Source organism: Rhamphochromis longiceps, linkage group LG6 (genome assembly GCF_057381845.1).
Source record: "Rhamphochromis longiceps isolate RC_006_pf linkage group LG6, R_longiceps_female_GT1.1, whole genome shotgun sequence".
Lineage (NCBI taxonomy): Eukaryota > Metazoa > Chordata > Actinopteri > Cichliformes > Cichlidae > Rhamphochromis > Rhamphochromis longiceps.
The window spans coordinates 7,354,735-7,374,201 of NC_140562.1; the positions used below are offsets into that span (position 1 = coordinate 7,354,735).

Consider the following 19,467-nt stretch of genomic DNA (forward strand, 5'->3'; position numbering starts at 1 on the left):
ATTCTCACTGTCTAGAGTAACTTAAAGCTTACTTCAGTGAAAGTAAGCGATACATGATCCAAAAAGCCGATGTGAGAAAGATCTAGTACATCCAGCAATGTCAAACGATCTCTTTTAAGTGTTCTCTATCCTTACTTCAGTAACTCCGCTTGAATCAAATACTTCATGTAAAATCTTTCATATCAATTTGGAAAGTGATAGAAAGGGTCGAAAATCAAATTTTTAAAAAACTTAAGTGGTTTCAAGCCAAAGATCTTACAGGAAGTGTTTGATGTGAGTTTTAAGAAAATGAATACAGCTAGAACTGTGCAGAATAGACCGATGTAGTAACATTGGCTAACTGGAAATAATAACACTCTTACATTTGCCTTAACATGTTTTGTGAGGCTCAGACAGGAAGTATGCTAGCTCTGAAGATGACAATGTGCAACAGATGAACAGACTGACAATAGGTCGCTCCATCATCCTGTTTTATTCACAGCAGGTTTGAAGGAAACAGATTCATTTGGACTCATACACACATGCTTATCAAAACCCCAAAAAGTCTCTCACACACTCACACACACACACAGTGGTATGGTAGGCACACTGTAGTGGAGAGCTCAGATGTGTCGTCTCTGATAGTCGATTCAAAGTAGGCACTTCTGAAGCAGACAGTGATGATCGTTAATGCTTCTGTTCTCTGGCGCGCCTGACGCTGACCGCTGCAGTCACATCACATTAATCCAACTGTGCTTGTCACCATATGTACACCATTTATGCCTTCTGATTAGTGTGGGAGTTAAGAATGACTATGGCTGCACATGTTAGATTAATCAATCATTTCAGAAGGGCAAATTATTGCAATGCCAGCTCATTAGTTTCATACCAGGAGATTTATCTTGGAAACAAGCTGCTTACAAAAGCCAACACATAGACTAGGAGAGTAGATGAATATTTGCATTTGGGAGTCGAATGGTTCCAAACAGCAGCCTGTCAGCCTGTAGTGTTCTTACTGCTGCAGAGACTGATCTGTGACTGCATCTGGACAGGTCGTTTGCTTCGTGTGACGGGAGCTCTCGGTAGCTGAACAGTCAGGAAGAGAAAATCTGATCAAATCTGATGTCATGAAGAAAACTCTGCTAGCAGGAGGAGGGAGAGCTGTAAGCACTTGTTACTTTTACCCCTGTGGGGAGTTGTGACACAATATTGCAGCATCAGAAGAAGGTATTCTGGATGATAGGTTTAATCAGATTTTCTCTTCCATCTTCGCAGAAAACTAACAGCTCACACAGACTGGAAGGTGCAAAAGTTAACAGCTGATATTCATGCTTCACATCCTGCAAACTTTCTGCATCAGTTTAGCGAGTTCTGCGCCACTGTCAATCATCACAACGACCAGGATCTGACTGGGCTGAAGCAACTGCATGACCAAACTGTTTTAAGGTGGAAGTTAAACCTTTTGAAGTGAATCTTGTCACTATGCCCACATACTGAAATTAAACCTTTCTCTCAGCTACTGTTATTATTATTTTGGAGTACAAAAAAGTAAGCAAATAAACCCAAAAGCAGCTGATCAGAGAGGATTGGAATAGTGTTAACATGGAACAGGAACCCTGTTGATTTTTTTAAGCAATAAGAATGACCCCTCCCAAGCTCTCCGAGTATGCAAAAGGGTAACCTGCCGAGCATGCGGTGTTGATAAAAATCCTGTCAGCTCCAGCATTGCAGACTGCTGGAGGAAAAAGCCTAACACAGTATAGAATGTTTCCGGAGAAAGAAAAATAAATTACCCCCAAATTTCATAAGAATAATCCACATCCTGCCCTCCCACTAAAACAGTAATAATTTATTTTTTCATTTTCTATTGAATTGCACACACTGCGATGAGGTGGCAACAGTTTTTCACCAGGCGCTGTGCGTTTCTGAACAGTCTCTGAAGCACCGGTATGCTGCTGCTCTTCTCCCATACTCGCATTTTTGGTCCCTTTGGGCCTCTTCCAGCCTCAGCCAGCCCCCGGGGGTCAGGCTCCCATAACTGCTGAGGTAAGGTCAGTTCTGGAGATGCAGATTCCATCCTCCATCACCTCTTCTGCTCCCAGACCTCAACCATGTTCAGGTCGAGCCTCTCGAGGCTCTTCAGCCCCTGGATGTTCTCGGTGTAGAACGCCACGTCTACCACCACCAGCCTGCAAACACGAGTCAAAGTGTCAAAGACATGAAAGATGGGGAAGAGCTATGCTCTGACAAGAAGCAGTTTATAACCTCCTAAGACCTGAACTCTTCCACAGCAGCATTTTTAATTTCTCTTTGATATTTGGTCACATTGGGGCCCGATGAACGTAAAAACAAAGAATTACCAGATTTTTTTTTACCTTATTTTTGTTTTTAAGAAAAATGAGAGCCACATATGAGGATATTCTTTCAAAATTGGCAGCAATGATTCTGGCACCGTGGCAGCTGTCACTGACACACACCTATCACCTACGTTAATTCCAAAACTAACTCACAGAAGTGGAACTCTAAATTTGTGTCAGGTTTGTTAAGTACAATTCTAGCACTTTAATATAGCAGATATAAAGACATGTCAAGTATTCATGTAATGTTCAAAATTCTCTTTCAATAAAATGTGAAACAACGGGGAACACCAACAGGAAAAGAGGTGCTACTTCTCTTCAGAGCGAAGCAGGAAGTGCTGCTCTGTCATATCAACATACTCCAATCATTAGCTGGTTTTCAGGGCACTTACCCATGCTGCGGTCCTCCATCATTAATAACTCCAAGCCGAGCCAGCTGCCTCTTCAGATGCATTTTGAAACTGGCATTGATCCTCAGAAACAGCATCTGTATATGGATACACAACTCTCAAGTCTCTGATCAACAAGCTGTCACAGACACAAAAAGAGTAGAGAAAACAAAAAGATCTCACCTGTGTCTGTTCTTCAGGTAAAAGTTCATAAATGGCTTCGTGCATCTTTGCCATCTGCTTACAGATGTTTCTGAAGCAGGCTGAGGGCATCGGAGCCTTCACTTCATACTGAGGACATAAAAGGATACGCCTGAGGTCATGTGATTCTGTGCGCATTTGGAATACAACAATTTAAAATACACAGAAAGATTCTGAGAAAGTGCATTACACATGTCAAAAAGTCATAAATTCTGTACTAATAAAGGACAGAAATGGATACCTGACCATCAGGTATACAGTGCAAGTATAATTTAGTAGGCTCGATTATTGGTTATTTGTTTGTTCTATTATCTAATAGCAATGATTCTATTAAGTCTACATTAATTCAATACTATTATTAAAGTAAAAAAAAAAGGATTAACACAACTAACTGTGGAAATATTAGGCCTACACACACTGCCTGAATCTCATTACAACTGAAAGTCCTCTGTAAATAGAATTATTTTTATGCTTGCATAAAATTTAAAACCATTCATAAAGTGTTCTCGTGTTCCCTGCCCTCATCTAACCTTTGATAGAACCTTCTCAAACAGACTGTCCATGATGGCCACCAGCTTAGCAGAGATCTCTGCTATGTGATCGTTGTAGTCCTGCAACACAACAAACAGCCTCAGCAACACGACTCACATCGAGCTGAAATCTTTGGAGATTTTGTCATGACATTTTATTTTTAACTCTTCTCTCAAACTTTTATTTAGCCAGGATGAGGCCACACTTAAAGTGGTCATGCTGAGTGTTACCTTGGTGATGTGATCAAAGTGTCTGAGAACACTGAATTGTTTGGGCTGCAGTTTGGTCTCAAAATGAGCTCTGATGATGGGAATGTAGTGAACCACCAGCTGCAGACAGCGGGAAGCTAATGCTACAACACACACAGTTAACAGTAAAAATCAGCATTCTCAACCATTAAAAGTTGCTTCACATACTGAAAAAACAGGTCTACTTGTAAGCAGTGTGTGTAGCAGGTGTTATATACCAAGGTTTTTGGTGGTGATGGTCTTGAGGCCGACGATCTGCAAAGCTCCGGCTCCCAGAACCAGCTGGCAGCTCCGAGAGTTGAAGTGCTGCAGAAAGACAATCCAAGAAAATTCAGTAAACACCACCACTCTAAACCTAAGGCTAGCATACCAGCATGTCACGGCTGTGTCAAATGTAAACACTTCAGTGTTGTGATCAAATTGTCTCTAGGAAACAAAGTCTTTTCCTGTTTACTAACTACAAGAGGCTGAACTAACGTAGGATCGTGTGATTTGTGTGCTGCTGAGTTTCTGACCTTGAGGAGGTCTGCCAGACGCGTCAGCATGTCTGTAGAGATGGATGGGATGTCATTGACACACTGGCAGTATTCTAAAAAGATCCGGATCAGCAGCAGAACCGTCCTGAAGGAACACAAAGGCTACTCAGAAAATCTTTTAAAACTAAATGTTCACATTTAAAAAGCATTTGCGCTGTCTAACTTCCAACTTTAATGACAGTGTGAGGACAGAATAATATTTAAAATCATGAAATATGTGATTTCACCTACCCAACAACTGCATATTTCTGCCCGTTGACAAGCAGAAACTCTGTGGGTTTCCTGTCATTGGGACCTGGAATGGGAAAACGAATGTTACAAATAATAAAGCTGTTCTTCTTGTGCTGTGATGTTTCTCTGTTGCTCTGTATGCAAGCTGTGGAACCAAGCCTCAGTGCATCACTAGAAACCTCCAAGCACCTGGAGCCTCTGACAACAACACAGAGCAGTTCTGCTCTACTCCCAGCTTCTTAAGTGTAATTTAAGTCTGTCTGCATGCATGTTTCTGTCCAAACTGGAGGAGGGGGAGACTGCTGCTGCAGTGAACAGGTTTCACTGTTTTTAACACTCTGTTTCACTACAACTCTTTGTATGTTACAAGTCCGCTCTTCTCTGCGCCTGCTGACAGACCAAGAACAGCACAAGCAGCACCAAGCAGACACACGACTGCACTTTAACATAAATTCTGCTTCATGTGGTCCGTTAGGGAAATTAACTGCCCAACCTTCACCCAACAGGTCTCATAGATAACTGCCTCTCAGGGAGTTCTTTTGTCCCCACTGTTGCCAAGTGCTGCTTATAGGGGACTGTCCAATTGTTGGGATTTTCTCTCTAAGGTTTGGGGGTCTTATAAACTCCTTGACTGGACTGAACTGTGAATCTTTACTTCTTTATCCATTTTCTTATTTTACATCAAAGTCAGCATATATATGCAATGTGTGCGTAGGTTACTCTGTAAGTAGTCAAAACATTTCAGAACTGTAGAACTAAAACTACAGAAATTACAAATAAAATCAGGTTAATGAGGATTTTCGGACAGTGGAGTCTGATACCTGGGATTTTGCGCTCTGGTAGTGATATTCTACCATTAGCAATGGAGTTCACCAGATCCTGAAACTCAGCAGGAACCTCAGCCTGCTTCCAGCGCTCATTATCCAGCAGCAGGCTGCAGGGGCACAAAAGCAAACTTCAGCACCTACACTGCTACATTACAGGAGTAAGACCAGATACACACTCAAATTCAACCATGAAACTAAACCTTCACTCACTCACACAAACAGTTATCATATTTAAAAGCAAACCTTCACATCCTGAAAACAATGGTACTGCAGGTTACCTGAGTTTGGTCTTGCGTTCTTCGTGGAAGCGGTGGACGAAGCGGTTGGCCTGGCTCTGCAACGCGCCCCTCAGGGAAACGCTTCGCCTGCCACAGAGCTCCTCTGTGTCCCTGACAAATCCCTCCACTGCCTGTGAAAGACAAACGAACTCCGCTGAGGTCAGACGCTCCAGAGATCCATCCTGTTAAACGTAAACACAAACACTTCAATTACATTTTCAGGTTTATCCTTTTCCATAGAAAACCTCAAATACAGACACATGTACACCATACCTTGGCTCGGGCTGTGAGCACTTTGACGCAGCGGTCATGGCTGATGTCGGAAGCAGTGTACATGAGCTCCTGGAGGTTGTTTATCACAAGGTTCAGCTCAAAGTCGGTGGGCATCATGTTCTCACCAGGCCTGAACACAAACACACTCACTGTTAACAGGCTGAAGAACCGAGTCAAAGGTTTCACAGCTTTAATCCCTCTCAGTCATTTTCACTTTTGGTTAAATCATTTTTGTACTTTATCTTGGGCAACAACACTTCCATTTTTGTTTTAAGAGAGCCAGTCTCTACATTTAATAGGGAACTACAGGAGATTATAAGCCACTACAGTCCACACCACTCTGTAAGATCTGCTGCCACTGGTTTTCAAGTCCAGTTCTCGTGTAAGTTATGCGTGTTTGCCATTTTCGTAGAATCAACTAAAGAAATAAGAGCATCCTGTGTTTTTGTGATAGGCGACCAGTAACAAAGTATCTAAAATGCAGTCATAACACTGGTTCATCCCTTTTTTTATGCTTGAATAATTCACGGGTCAATGTTAAGTAGCATCACAAACAAAAAGTGTTTTTCACAAAGTGCTCTGATACAGGAGCCGAACTGAAAAAGAGAGAAAAAGCACCCAATGTCTAAAGAAAAGCTCCTTCAGAAAGCCTGGAGAACTGCTGCTCAAGACAACTTTAATTACAAGAAAATCTGTCTTGTTGGAAGGCTCAAGACTTTTGAACAAAACTGTCACTTTACGGTTTGATGCTGTTTTCAGTAAATAAGAAGACCTGAATTGCAAAAAAAGGAAAATGCAACAGCCTTTTAACCAGATGTCAGTTAGAGGCTATGGTGCAACGGGACTGCAATTACCATGATATTTTTGTTTTTGTTCAAACAGAAAAAGAAAAAAAGAAGAAGAAGAAAAACTTAAGAGTGACATACATGAAGCTCTGCTCTCTGCTGGCAGACATTTCTGTGGCCCCAGAGTCACTACTGGCAGTCTCCACCCGGCCCTGCTGGCTCCTGAATCCTGCTGCAGAGCTCTGATCCTGGGCTGCCGGCACTACTCGCTGTTGTTTCTGCTCCTGCTGTTTCTGCTGGGCATCATTCAAAGCATCACTGATGAACAGGCCTTCATGGGTGAGGTAGGCCAGCTCAGCCTCTCCCTGCAGGAGTGACGGGACCTGAGAAGCCTCTTGGCCGGATGGTTCTGAACAGGAGTCCTCCAGGAGACGGGTTTTCTGGTTTGAGTCCAGAACCTCTAGAACCACATTCCTGATCACATTCATAGTGGCCTAGCAAACAGGCAGTTGGGTAATAAGGTGCACAATTAGATTCAGTTTGTTGAATTCACACAGAAAGAATATTTTTACCTGCATCAAATGTTGGATAATGTTTGTGATGTGTGAACCATCTTCTGAAGTCTAGCAGACTAAAAATAGGAGCTCTGTACCAGGAGCTGTTTTGACTAACCTTGATCCTCTGCAGGAAGAAAAGGAAGCTCTCAAAGACATTTTTCAGCAGGTCAAACCACTGAGGGAATGTCATCAGACGCATTTGGTCAGCAAGCCTTGAGAAACACAAATGCACACATGTACAGCGAGTCTCCATGAGGTTCAACTTGGACTGGTATTTTCTTTGTTTACAAAGTCAATGTGCTCATTAAACATTGCATAAAATGCTTTAATACAACCAGTGGTATTAATCACATTGTTCCAACTTACTTAACAACGACTTCAGCATCAATTTCTTCTATCTGCACAACACTATCTGCCACACACTGCAAACACAAAAAGGTTTCTATTACATGATAAATCGCAGCTGGATCGCTGTTATTTAATGCAGCGCTTAGAAACAGATAAAGACTGGACTGTGTCAGGAGGAGTCACACCTGAGAGACGATTGCCTTGGCCGCTACGATCATCTCATCACTGTAAATATCCAGAAAATCCAGCTTCCGCTGCCGCAGCAGGCCGAACACCAGCGACTCCAGACGCTCCTAAAATCCACAGACAAACGCACCAGAAAATACAGGGTCCTAAAACACTGACATGACCGGGCAGCAGGGTTTCAGAAAGCTGAGATGAATTTAATATGAGACCGAAGAATTCAATTACGTAATCACATTCAAAGACTAAAAACGAATACTGATACTCAGCATGAGCAGAGCTGCACAGCTGTATATAATTGTTTCTGTCAGACTATAATAATGACTTGCTGCCAGAATCAGATTCTACATTTTGTTTGATGTAACTGAAACTAAAAGCAGAAGCACATTCGAAATGACAAAGAAATATAATTTAGTCTTTCGATATTAAGCATCACACTGATGACAGGAACAGAAACGTTGATGTTTTGTGTGTGTAGATGTAGCAGGAATACTTATATTTATCATGTATACAGAGATGCATGCAAATGTAAATGGCAACCGCACATTCCCCAACAGTTGTTGTTGTCAGTCATCTTCTAAACATGACCATCCTGAAATCTATTAGACCCTTTGTGTTGAAGGTGATTGTTCAGACCTTCTCCAGAACCTGTGGCTCATCTCTCAGGCTGCGGTTCAGGTCACTGTGAGCGTACATACTGAAGTCCTCCACCATCATCTTATCAATCAGCTTCTCTAGCTCGCACAGCTGGGAGCCCAGATGTCTGAGAGATGCAAACACAGCATTGTACAGCTGCTCTGTTGGCTGCTTGTAGAACATCAATTTCAGACATCACAACAAAAACTATCCTAGTAAAACTGATCCAGTAAACACACTCTCACCTGAAGCTGTGGATGCCCTGCAGCTCTTGCTGGAGCACCTCCTTAGTGGTGGCAATAAGTTCCAGTGCTCCAACAAACTCAGAGGTGGAGAGCAGCAGCTGTACAGTGGGCTGTGTCTGATGCACTGCGGCCATCAGCTTCAGCTTGTTGTGCAGCTTCACGCAGTTGTTGCGAGTCAGGGCGGTGCAGAGTGCCTGGAGAGGTCCTTGGCACATGACCTGGTCCATGGCAGCTGTACGGCCCCGAAGGACGGCCACGGCATGCTGCGTCTCCTGCAGCTGGTCCTGCAGCTCGTGCTGCGACGACATAGCATGGAAAAACGCTTCGGAACGCAGCGAGATCTGTCGAGCAATGCTCACCTCCACCACATCTAGGTAGTGGCTGAGCTGGAGGAAAAAGAACATCATTTGATTAACTTCTACATATGAAGGTCGCTGGTTTAACTGATCTAATGACTGATGAGCACAAAAGTGCAAATCAACAACTATCCTGTTTGATTAGGATCCTGTTAACTGTAAGCAGTTAATCACATGACACATGACCGATACTAAACCTCCACTGCGGTTATATTCTACTTGTCATAAGTTTTAAATATCTTCAGGTAAATTAACTGAACAATAACAATATGCATTTCATCCTTAAATATATAACAACAGACGTCTAATTTCTGTGTTTAGATCAAGTCCATCAAATACAATTATAAATAAATTACAATTATCCATCATTTTTCTTAACCTCTCCAGTCAACACCAACCAGTGTCCTTTTAGAAATCATCTTGGTAACACCTCAAGGTAATTAACTTATAGAATGTATCTACAGGAACTTTAATTTCACTCCTCATCAAAAGTGACTGGACCGGTGAGTCTACAACTCCTGCTAGCTTTCCCTAAAATAAAGATTGAACGATATATTACAAAATTTCCTGGAGTGCCACGTGTCTTTCTTGTAAAACTGAGAAAAGCAGAAAATACTCACAGATGTAGAAGCTAAAGGGATTTAAACAAGTATTTAACAAAATTGCTACTAAAACTTATTAGTATTATTATTTTTAAGTTCCTTTTGTTCTTTTGTTATGCTACAAGGCCCCAACACCAAACTACCTCTTACTGGTCAGTGGTTGCTTCTTGTTTAGGTTGTGATTAGCTGTTTAGACAGATAAACATGCCGGTGTCAGAGCCAAAACCACTGTTTGTGGATGTGTAAAATTCAACACAAACAGCAGGGGGGGGCAGGAGCACCCTGAATTCAGCCCTCTGCAGGTTGATCATTTTCATTCCCATTAAACAATCGCATCCTTTATTCCTTACATTTCACAGTCCATATCAGTACAGATACTCAGCATGATGCTTTTCTCCATTGTGATCTGATGCGTTTTCAAAGGAACACTATATAACTGCCTTGGAGTGTTACCAAGATGGTTTGAAAGGAACACTTTGAAAACACATCAGTGCAGGTTTACTCTCGATCTACAGATCGCCCTCCCTGGGTGATCTGTATGTGTTGATGAGAATTCACCTTTTCCTGGAGCAGTTTGGAAGAAGCCACGTCTCTGCTGCTCTTCCCCCCAGCATTGTTAAAGTGTGACCAGGGAAGGACCATGTTGAAGGTAGCCGGGTCCTCAAGAGCAAAGTCGGGCTTCATGAAAATCTGACAATATAAAGCACAGTGAGACAGTGAAGCAGCAAGGTCACTCTGGAGACAGCCTGTTGTCACAATAGTGTCACTATCATGTCTAAGCTAATAAATGAGACATGCTTAGTTGCAAGTGTCAAAAGAGTCACAATGTGTTTGAGTCCACAGCTAAAATGATACAACGGAACTGCATTAGAGCATTGGCCACACTGTCAAAGTTAAAGGGAAAGAGAAATCCAAAGAGAATCAGACAGAATATTATGCATGTTTGCATAATTACCTTCGGGACTTGCTCCAGCTCAGTTCTGGATTTGTCTGGAATAAGCAACAAAAGCTCTAAATCACTATCGGTTACAGTAGTTATGTTTAAGAGTCAGAATATCCTTTTGTGTTGCTCAGCTAACAAAGTTTGACAAAGTTTAGTTTCTAAGACTGACACTAGAGTGTGCTCTGTACAAACTAAACAATAAAAATAAAAAAGACAGGAAACTTGTGAAAAGTGCAGCAAGCAGAGAAATGTGTTTATCAGATCAAATTCTGAAATGTGCATTAAAGGCATAAAATATTGTTTTGGAAGCAAATCAAAAGAAAGATAACAAAACCCGTGTGTTAAACTGTAAAAACCCTTAAATCTATTAAAGAGCCAAGGTTCAGGACCAAACTACGCTCACATACACTTAATGTGTGGTACAGTCAGATGTGACAGTGTATATGTATACACTGTAGCCTGCATATTTGCATCTGAAGTCATTGCGTGCTGCCAATCTTAGGCAGTCAGAGAGTCCTGCAGCAGCTGGTTAATAATTCATACCTTGGTTGGTGGTGATACTAGAGACAGCGTCGACATCATCTTTGTTGGGGCAGATCGTCTTGCAACGTTCATGGATTCGTTCCCTCTAAAAATGAAATCATGAAATCCAAAAAGGAAGTTCAGGATTTTTGGCCCAGCCCGCTCTCTGTAAAGCTAACATGATCGTTACGCACCAGGAAAAAAAGGCTTGAGTGAATCACAGAAGCCAAGTTTGATGATACAAACTAACAAAGGTTACAGCTGTGGGTCACACTGAACAAGAAATCAGATGCATGAAACCCGTAGGAGGAAGTGAAAACAAAGCTACAATAACATTTCTAAAAACTAGATGACTCTTACAAGAACAGAAATGCACTGTCAGAAGTGCAAGAGATGTTACAGCTCAATCTCACCACACTCAGCTGGTAACAAAAGTAATAAAAGACTAAATGAGGAACAGAAACCTTCTGTAAGAGCTATTTTTGCCACTTGAGGCATTATAAAAATGAAGCAGCACAGGCCAAGACAATTTAAGAATTTAAAAACACATAAGAACTTTAAAGCCTGTTTGTATTTTATTTTCATTATTTTAATTGTTTGTAGAATGTTTGTTGACAACATTAAAGCATCAGCTGCATTTCAAGACATCTATTCTACTTGAAACATGACAGCCAGTAAAGGAAGGTTTTATCCAACACATTAAGGTGTGTTTGTACTGTATCGAGACTGGATTCCCTTTAAAACTTTGAATCTTGAATACAAACGTACAGCTGCTGTCTCTTAAACACAAAGACATTCCTCACTGGGGCTGGGTTAATGATGAACGTAAGACTATCTCAAAACGCCATTTTTACTCACGTCACTTCCATAATCGTTTAAGCACGCTACTCATCCTACCCACAGCGCTCTGGCTTTGGCTTGGTTACCAGTTAACTTCTGTAAATCAAACCCTACTTTAACTATTAAACAATAAATTACTATCAGTAACCATGTATGTTACTGTTCGTATCTATACACATAACTGCAGTTGTCATGTTTCCTCCAGTAGAAGCTATCAGTTAGAACTAATGTAGCTTAACTGTGAGGCAAAACAAGAAGAGCAAATCTCAGCCAAATGCCAGAGTAACACAACCATTGTGATAAGTAACTCTGTCAACAAATGAGTGCATGTACAAGAAAAAAAAAGAAAGAAAAATCAACATGAAAACCCTGACTGGTTAAAGTGAAAATCACATATTTAACATACAGACTGAGACACATCTTTCCATCACAACAGCTTTGGCATCAGTACTTCTATTGCTTTTTTATTTAGTAAACTCCTCTAGGAAATGCAAATGCCTCCAGTATTCAGGCTGTTTGAATTCCTGAGATTTAAAAAAAGGTCCAGCTTTATTCAGACATTTTCATCTTTTCTTCTTCTATAATGCCACCTTTGTTCTAAATGGTGGGAAAATACAGCAGCTGCTCATCAGCGGGAGACAGTTGCATTGTTTGCACAAGATCCATGCACAAGATTTCTTAAACTAAAGTTCTTAGTTAACAGATGCATTTCAAGACTTCTACTTTACATGTCCTGAGCAAAAAAGGCTACAAAGTGAAACTGCCTCAGATTCTTGACAAACCCAAAACAAGAGAAACGTAGAATCTTTCTCAGGAACCCCAAAAGGTTGATTGTAGGGTTTTCACTGGGAGAAACGTTTCGTCACTCATCTAAGTGACTTCTTCAGTCTCAGCCGACTGCAGGTTTCCCCAATCAAGACTCTCTCAAGAACAAAAATATCCTAATAGCATCTTTAACATTGACTCCACACAGATCTGAGCTGCAGTGATACTGACTTGTCAACAAATCATAAATGCTCTTAATAATTCGCTCTAGGTATTACCTGAGTCATCTCTTGCAGGTAGGGCCCAAAGTGCTCCTTGGTGATGTTGGGGAGGCAAAATGAGGGCATCACCTCCGTCTCGGTGAAGTCCAGCCCCCATGTTTTAGTGAAAAAGTCAGATTCCCTTTTGGCGAGCCGAGGGTCATTCAGTGCAGCTGGGAGGTTGACCTTCGAGCTATAAACTGTCCATCGGTCGTGCTCTGCCACCACAGATGGGCCATTACACAGGCCCTGCCCCTCACCTGGAGGACCACATAGAAATAAAGTCAGTGCTTTCATTTTCTGCGGAGAACAACAACTCATAATTTAAGCATCTGGCCTGCCATGGTTTCTTGGTTTTGTTTCCATGTTCCTGAACTTAAATCACAGCTGTGGCCCAGGTGAATGCAACAAACAGCAACATCACAAGCACAGCAGTAAATCAATGCACAACATACAGATAAAAACTGCAAGACGCTGTGTTTTCCTGCAGTGTCACAAATTTGTCTATTTAAAGTTCATTTGTGTTCAATATGACAACGTGAAAGAAAGAGTGGGCTTTAGATAGCCAGTATGTAAAAAAAAATGTATACTTAAAAAAATATTAGCATCACTGTTTATGTTTCTATGTAAACTTTAAATGACTGATGACCCTTAGCGCAGATGTATAGATGAACATCTAGATTTTCACCACCTTTTATAGACTATTTTCACTGTCTAACTGCAAAATATGTATACTTTCTGGTTATGTTCTACTGCTAAAAATGATGCCTATGCATGCCATTGCACTGAAGTCAGTCATTCTTCCTACCAGTCGGCTCCTTCGGGCAGACGTCAGGCAAAGAGCGGATATGCCGGTAGCGAGGTGGGGAAGGATCTCGCTCCTTGTGATAGATCCCATCTCGGCCTCCGCTGCTGGGACGAGGCACTGGGGAGGAGCTGTGACTGGAGGCCATGTCATTGGGACGTGCCTCCCAGCAGGCTAGCTGGAAAAAAAGATGAAAACAGGGCTAGCATTAGATAGAGAAATCATAATCAGCACTATCAACTCCAAATCAGCAAAGTTCCAAACGAGTTATGTGGTCCATCTCTCTTAAAACTTTGCCCAATCTGTAAAGAGTCACAGATGTTTTCAGAAGATTGATCTTGTAAGATGTTAAAGCATCAATAATTTCATAAAGTCACTGGGCATTGTTTTGGGGTTTTTTTGTTTTTTTAAATAAATAGTAATAGTGAGTCTTTGGGAACCATTTTTTGTAGCGGATGACTAGGGGACTTTCTGAAGTCTCATTCCACATCTCTGCAGGTTTGTGGTTTCAAAATGATGATTTCTTGAAATTGGCAGCTTTTAGTATCACGTCTTCCCCTTCTGTTGTACACCATTAGGGATAGCAACACTATATTAAAAAAAACGATTGGTGGCTGAATCTAATTAACCTTTAAATTTGAGTGTTTTTAGACCCATTGCCACAGTCTGAAATCAAGCACATGACCATGCAGTCTGTCTTTACAAAGTTTTGTGAAAGAATGAATCATTCTAACAAGCTCAGAAAATTCGAGTGTGGTACTGCAAGAGAAGGCATCCTAGTCCAAGTCTTCCCTCCTAGATATGATCAACTGTGGGGGTACTGTAGGGGATGTTATTGCAAAGTGAAAGCATTTAGGAATCGCAGCAACTCAGCCTCAAAGTGGCAGACTGTACAAAGTTATACTGTGATTGCTAAGTGTTGAAGTGCATAATGTGTAAAAGTTGCCAATCTTCTGCTGACTCAGTAAATGCTGTAGCATGGGTTTCAATGGCTGAGCAGCTCTTGTACTTGTAATGTGTTGGTGTTCCTTTAGTTTTGCCATAAAGTCTTACACATTCATCTAACCAGCAAAAGATCCAAAGTTTGATCATGGGACAAGACACAAACCTCTTCATGGTTGCATCAGAAAGAACATCCAGTACAAAAAAATTCAATAAAATGTGTTGAGCTACCTGCTATAGCGAACCCTTGTATATAACAGACAAATCAAAGGTAGCTTTTAGTGTAACTTGTTAGCTGCAGTAGAGAACGACTATGTGTTCAGCTTGCCATGTACAAGGCAGACTAAAGTTACATCAAAATTTGTGAAGGGCCTCAATTTCAATACAAGTTCTACATCAAACTGACACAGAAACGTGCCCTGGTTCATCCACTGGTGCAAGCAAGTCTCCAGCTCTTTCTGTGTGGTAATGTACACAGTGGTTTTATGGGGGGGTGGGGTGACTGGTACAGCTTTCAACAGTGCTGCATTAAATCTAACAACTGAGATAATAACATGCATTCATTTTGTTAACTACATTTGAAGGTTCAGTTAACACTTGCATGAGGCTGGTGACCTGTCCAGGGAGTACCTTGCTTATGCCCTAAGATAGCTGGGATAGACTGCAGCCCCCCCCCCCCCCCCCACACACACACACACACACACACAACCCTGAAGTATAAGATACCATAACTGGATGAGTAGGTGAAGAGCGAGGTTATCAGCTAATGTTGGCAAACTACATCCAAAAACTGACTGATACAACACACACATACATACGTGCTATTAAATAAAAAGTAAAAGACTTTTTGTAGCTCTCTGATGTACTGTATAACATATCGAACAGTATCATTTATCATTTCATTAAAAATGCTCCAAATACACAAACAACACAAATATAGAAAAGTCCTTTGGTTAAGTGACAAATTTAAGGCCTATCAACCTCCAGTCAGTAAGCCTACATACATCTGCAACGTGGTGAAAGTGCTCTCAGATGTGCTTAAATTCTTTAAAACTTAATGCAGACATTTTCTGCAGCATCTGTAGCGAAAAATGCAAGCTGACAAAAAGCTGACCAAGGCGGCAACACCCGATCAAACACAAAATGCATCTAAACTTTGACCACATGTTTCATATTTGATGCTCTGCTGATTCAACTGGAAAAGGTACCCAGCTCCACCTGCCTGGGTCAACAGACCTGTGCTGCTTTTCGGCCGTCTTACAATTGTTATACAAGGAGAAACTACCTATAGGGTCAGTTTTGTGTACCACCCTGTAAAATTTGGACCAAAGCTGACTTGGCCATGGAAGAACTGCATTTTTTAGAGTTTTACATTGGCTCCATTTCACAGCCCTGGTGGTTAACAACTGAAAGAAAACTGCTGGTTAAATGACAGCTGTAAACCAATGATATGTTGCTGTGCTAACAGTCAGTTGTAATCTGACTGCTCAAACTGTGGAGGTGTATGACCCTCTGCTGTTAATCCCATCACACAAATGAGAGGATTATAGATCTATGCGCTCCCCATTATTATCAGAACCGTTTTTAGCTCCTTCATATTGCTTTTACATTTTAAAAAAATGCTGTCAAAATATTAAGAACCATCTTAACACATAAAACTTCAGACTTGTCACAGATTCAAGCACTCACAACCATCTTGGATCCTTGGCCCGTCAATTTTCTACCACCCACTGCAACTGCATGGAGCTAAAAATAGGAATGATTGTCCGATTCATCTTTTTGAAGACAGACTGCTTTGAAGGAATAGGAAGGAATGGCAGTAATATGGTGATAGCCAAAGATTAAAATAAGTATTATTTGAATTTATTTATGCAGGTACATCAGGTATATAACTGGCTAGTTCTTCACTATATGACATATAAGATATGTCAAGCAGTAACACTGAATCCCATCCATAAAAGAAAAAGAAAAAAAAACAAGCAGGAGCAGCTTATAACACCTTCCTCATTTATTTTCATCTGCCCTTAGAAAACCGTTGTAAAATACTCAAAAACAATAAATCATCAGCAAATTACAGTAAAACAAGAGCATAACTGCACAGAGATATTCTTGCTGAGATCATAAAAGCTCAGTTATATTTTTATGTTGACATGTAAAGTCCAAAGAAAAATTATTTACCGATTCTTAGAAATCCAAATTATTCAGGAATAGTTTTGGACGGCATGTATGGACAAAGAATACTTGTTTAAAAAAAAAAAAAAAAAAAAAAAAAACAGTGTGCACCATCCTATATTAGGATCTTATTAATTAATCAGGCTTTTAATCCTTTTCTCGGTATCAACAAAAGTGAAAGCACAATACCAAGGGGAGCCGCTGTATTGAACTCGATTCTACTTGTTTCAATCACATTATGATCTACTCAGCGAGAACTGATTATTTTCAGGCATAAACGTTTCCTTATAATGTAAATCTGAAACCCTAATATATTCCGGAAATTGTGCCAAGAAATAAACATGGCCTTAATGGCATTTTTTTTTTAGTAATTAGCACAGTTAATAAATTATACTATAAATTTCCTCGCCCAATAAAACATCGTGATTATTTCTGAGCGGAGAAAAAACAGGTGTCCCTTGTAGTCATTTAATCTTTGATATTAAAATGTTTATGCTTTCGGCTGTCATCGTTGCTGTGCCTCCCATCGGGACAAGTAGATGTAGGCAGCTAGCCTTAGCCTAGCTACAGTGCACGCATTGCTGGCAGGTGTTTGCATTACAACCGTTCACGCTGACAGTGAAGTCAATGCCTAACAGCAACATGAAACACACAAAACTAATTGCAGTTTTGTTGTCAGGGGCTGATGTGCTGCAGAATATTCGCGGCCTTATTAGCTACATGCTAGAGCTAACGCTACAGCTAATGTTGTCAACGGCAGTTACACGTAGACTAGCCAATGGTAGCAAGTTAGCCGGATAAGCTACCCCAACAGGCAACATAAAAACACCAAAGAAAGCCCGGAATGACAGGGGACCGAGAGGCTTCATTTGGACACCTACCTGTCATGTAAAATAAAGCGGACGGTGTGTCTTTTCTTCATAATCACAGTAGCACTAAAGGAAACGAGGGGAAAACAACAGGACTCACAGCAGTTAATACCGGTATACGGACCATCATGCACTGCTGGAAAGAGGAACATCAACGTCAGGTTCTTTATTTGCCTGTTTGCAAGTTTCAGTCTTCAAAGCTCGCTGCTGCCCCCTGCTAACTAAAGCTGAATCGGTCCATATCAATGTCATTGGTCCGTATACAGTAGACAACAAAGTGCGCACTCACCGGCCACTAGATACAGCTGTTAAACTGTTATATAAACAGTTTATGGCATATCTAATATAGCAGCAACTCAGCATTTTGACGAACTGCTGTTCAAATTGAGTATCAGAACGGGCAACGAAAGGTGATAAGTGATTGTGAAGCAGGGTTTAACTTAACTGCACAACAGAAGATCAGAAAAACGCTGACCGGGCATACTTACAGTAACAACCGCATAATTTTAATGGAATAACCTACGAGAGTAGTGCTATTGAACTTTCCGTCTTCTTATGGCCACTGTGTCCCCGGTCTTTCGATGGCTACTTCCAGCAGGATAACTCGCCATGCCGCAAAGCTAAAATAATTTCAAATAGGTTTACTGAACACGATATATTAAACGGTGTTACGGCAGTGCCTATCCCAGCTGTCGAGAGACAGGGTCACCAGTCTAACAGGGTTAACGAAGAGAGATAGACAACCTCACAATGTCACCTATGGGCAATTTAGCCTAACCCCATTAACTGCATGTCTTTGGACTGTGGGAGGAAGCCGGAGTACGCGGACAGGACCCACGCAAACACGGGGGGAACATGCATAGCATGATTGTGGAATTGAACCCAGAACCTTCCTGCTGTGATACAACAATGCTAACTAATTTATTTCTCGCTGGTAATGCCCTCATTCATTTTAGGATGCTGGATCTACCCAAGATTCAATTCAATTTTATTTATACAGCGCCAATCACAACAGCTGTCGCCTCAAGGCGCTTTATATTGTAAGGCATACTTTACAATAATACAACAGAGAAAACCCCACAATCATGTGACCCCATATGAACAAAGCTTTGGCAGCAGTGGGGAGGAAAAAACTCCCTTTTAACAAGAAGAAACCTCCAACAGAACTAGGCTCAGGGAGGGGCGGTCATCTGCCGTGAGGGAAATAGGACCAGATATGTTGCTAAATTTATTTTTTCATATTGTGAAATGTTTTAGAAAAAAACTGTAATTATAATAATTTTATGTTATTCAGAGGTTGAATGAAAATACTAGATACTTCAGTACACCTTAGTGCAGGCTAAACTGTGGTAAAGTTCACAGTAATGCACTGGACTGGTGCAGGACAAGGTGTGATAATCATGCTCAATGCGAGGTTACAAGGGTAGCGGACATTAATTCAAGGTACTGATGCTGATTAGATGAATGAATTTTACCTTTTATAGCAGCTTTATAGTGTGTAGAGGTTGGAAATGAGCCATATAGCTTATTGAACAACTGGTTATATCTTCTTGAATTCACTAAATCAGTAAAGACCAGTGAACTGGAGTCAGATCACATTCAAAATACAAAGTGTAAATGTTCAGTATGAATCCAAAGATGTGACTTGTACTTGAAAATGAGTTTATGCACATTTACCAATCTTGATCCAGCTGGCTTTCCATCAGCTGTACTTTTCCAGTTTGGGCTAAATGACGTCCCTTTTGCTCCAAACACATTATCCAGTCCACATCAGTACAGTACTCAGC

General features: G+C 41.1%; 1 protein-coding gene across 2 annotated transcripts; it reads right to left on the minus strand.

Moving 5' to 3' along the window:
• Positions 1–442: 442 nt before the first annotated feature.
• vps54 (VPS54 subunit of GARP complex) lies at positions 443–18,442 on the minus strand. 2 transcript variants are annotated; one of them, XM_085409094.1, is made up of 23 exons: positions 18,204–18,442; positions 13,701–13,875; positions 12,911–13,152; positions 11,049–11,133; positions 10,518–10,552; positions 10,121–10,252; positions 8,605–8,990; positions 8,360–8,486; positions 7,726–7,833; positions 7,559–7,614; positions 7,308–7,404; positions 6,777–7,129; positions 5,851–5,980; positions 5,578–5,759; positions 5,294–5,406; positions 4,473–4,536; positions 4,221–4,326; positions 3,924–4,011; positions 3,688–3,809; positions 3,457–3,537; positions 2,909–3,016; positions 2,729–2,823; positions 443–2,168 (listed from the first exon to the last, which is right to left on the minus strand). In XM_085409094.1, the coding sequence occupies exons 2-23, from the start codon at positions 13,843–13,845 to the stop codon at positions 2,063–2,065; spliced, it is 2,961 nt and encodes a 986-aa protein (XP_085265220.1). In that variant the 5' UTR covers positions 13,846–13,875; positions 18,204–18,442; the 3' UTR covers positions 443–2,062. The 2 variants fall into 2 exon arrangements, with proteins under 2 accessions (XP_085265220.1, XP_085265219.1); XM_085409093.1 differs by lacking the exon at positions 18,204–18,442 and adding an exon at positions 17,693–17,846.
• Positions 18,443–19,467: the final 1,025 nt, after the last annotated feature.

What these genes read in the sequence shown, in the direction of transcription:
- vps54 (XM_085409094.1), bottom strand. Translation starts at nt 13,845, where the DNA reads ATGGCCTCCAGTCACAGCTCCTCCCCAGTGCCTCGTCCCAGCAGCGGA. An exon ending in CAGAAATATGCAGTTGTTGG is followed by an intron (nt 4,327 to 4,472) that starts GTAGGTGAAATC and finishes GTGTTCCTTCAG; the next exon opens with GACGGTTCTGCTGCTGATCC. An exon ending in GTCTGGCAGACCTCCTCAAG is followed by an intron (nt 4,012 to 4,220) that starts GTCAGAAACTCA and finishes GTCTTTCTGCAG; the next exon opens with CACTTCAACTCTCGGAGCTG.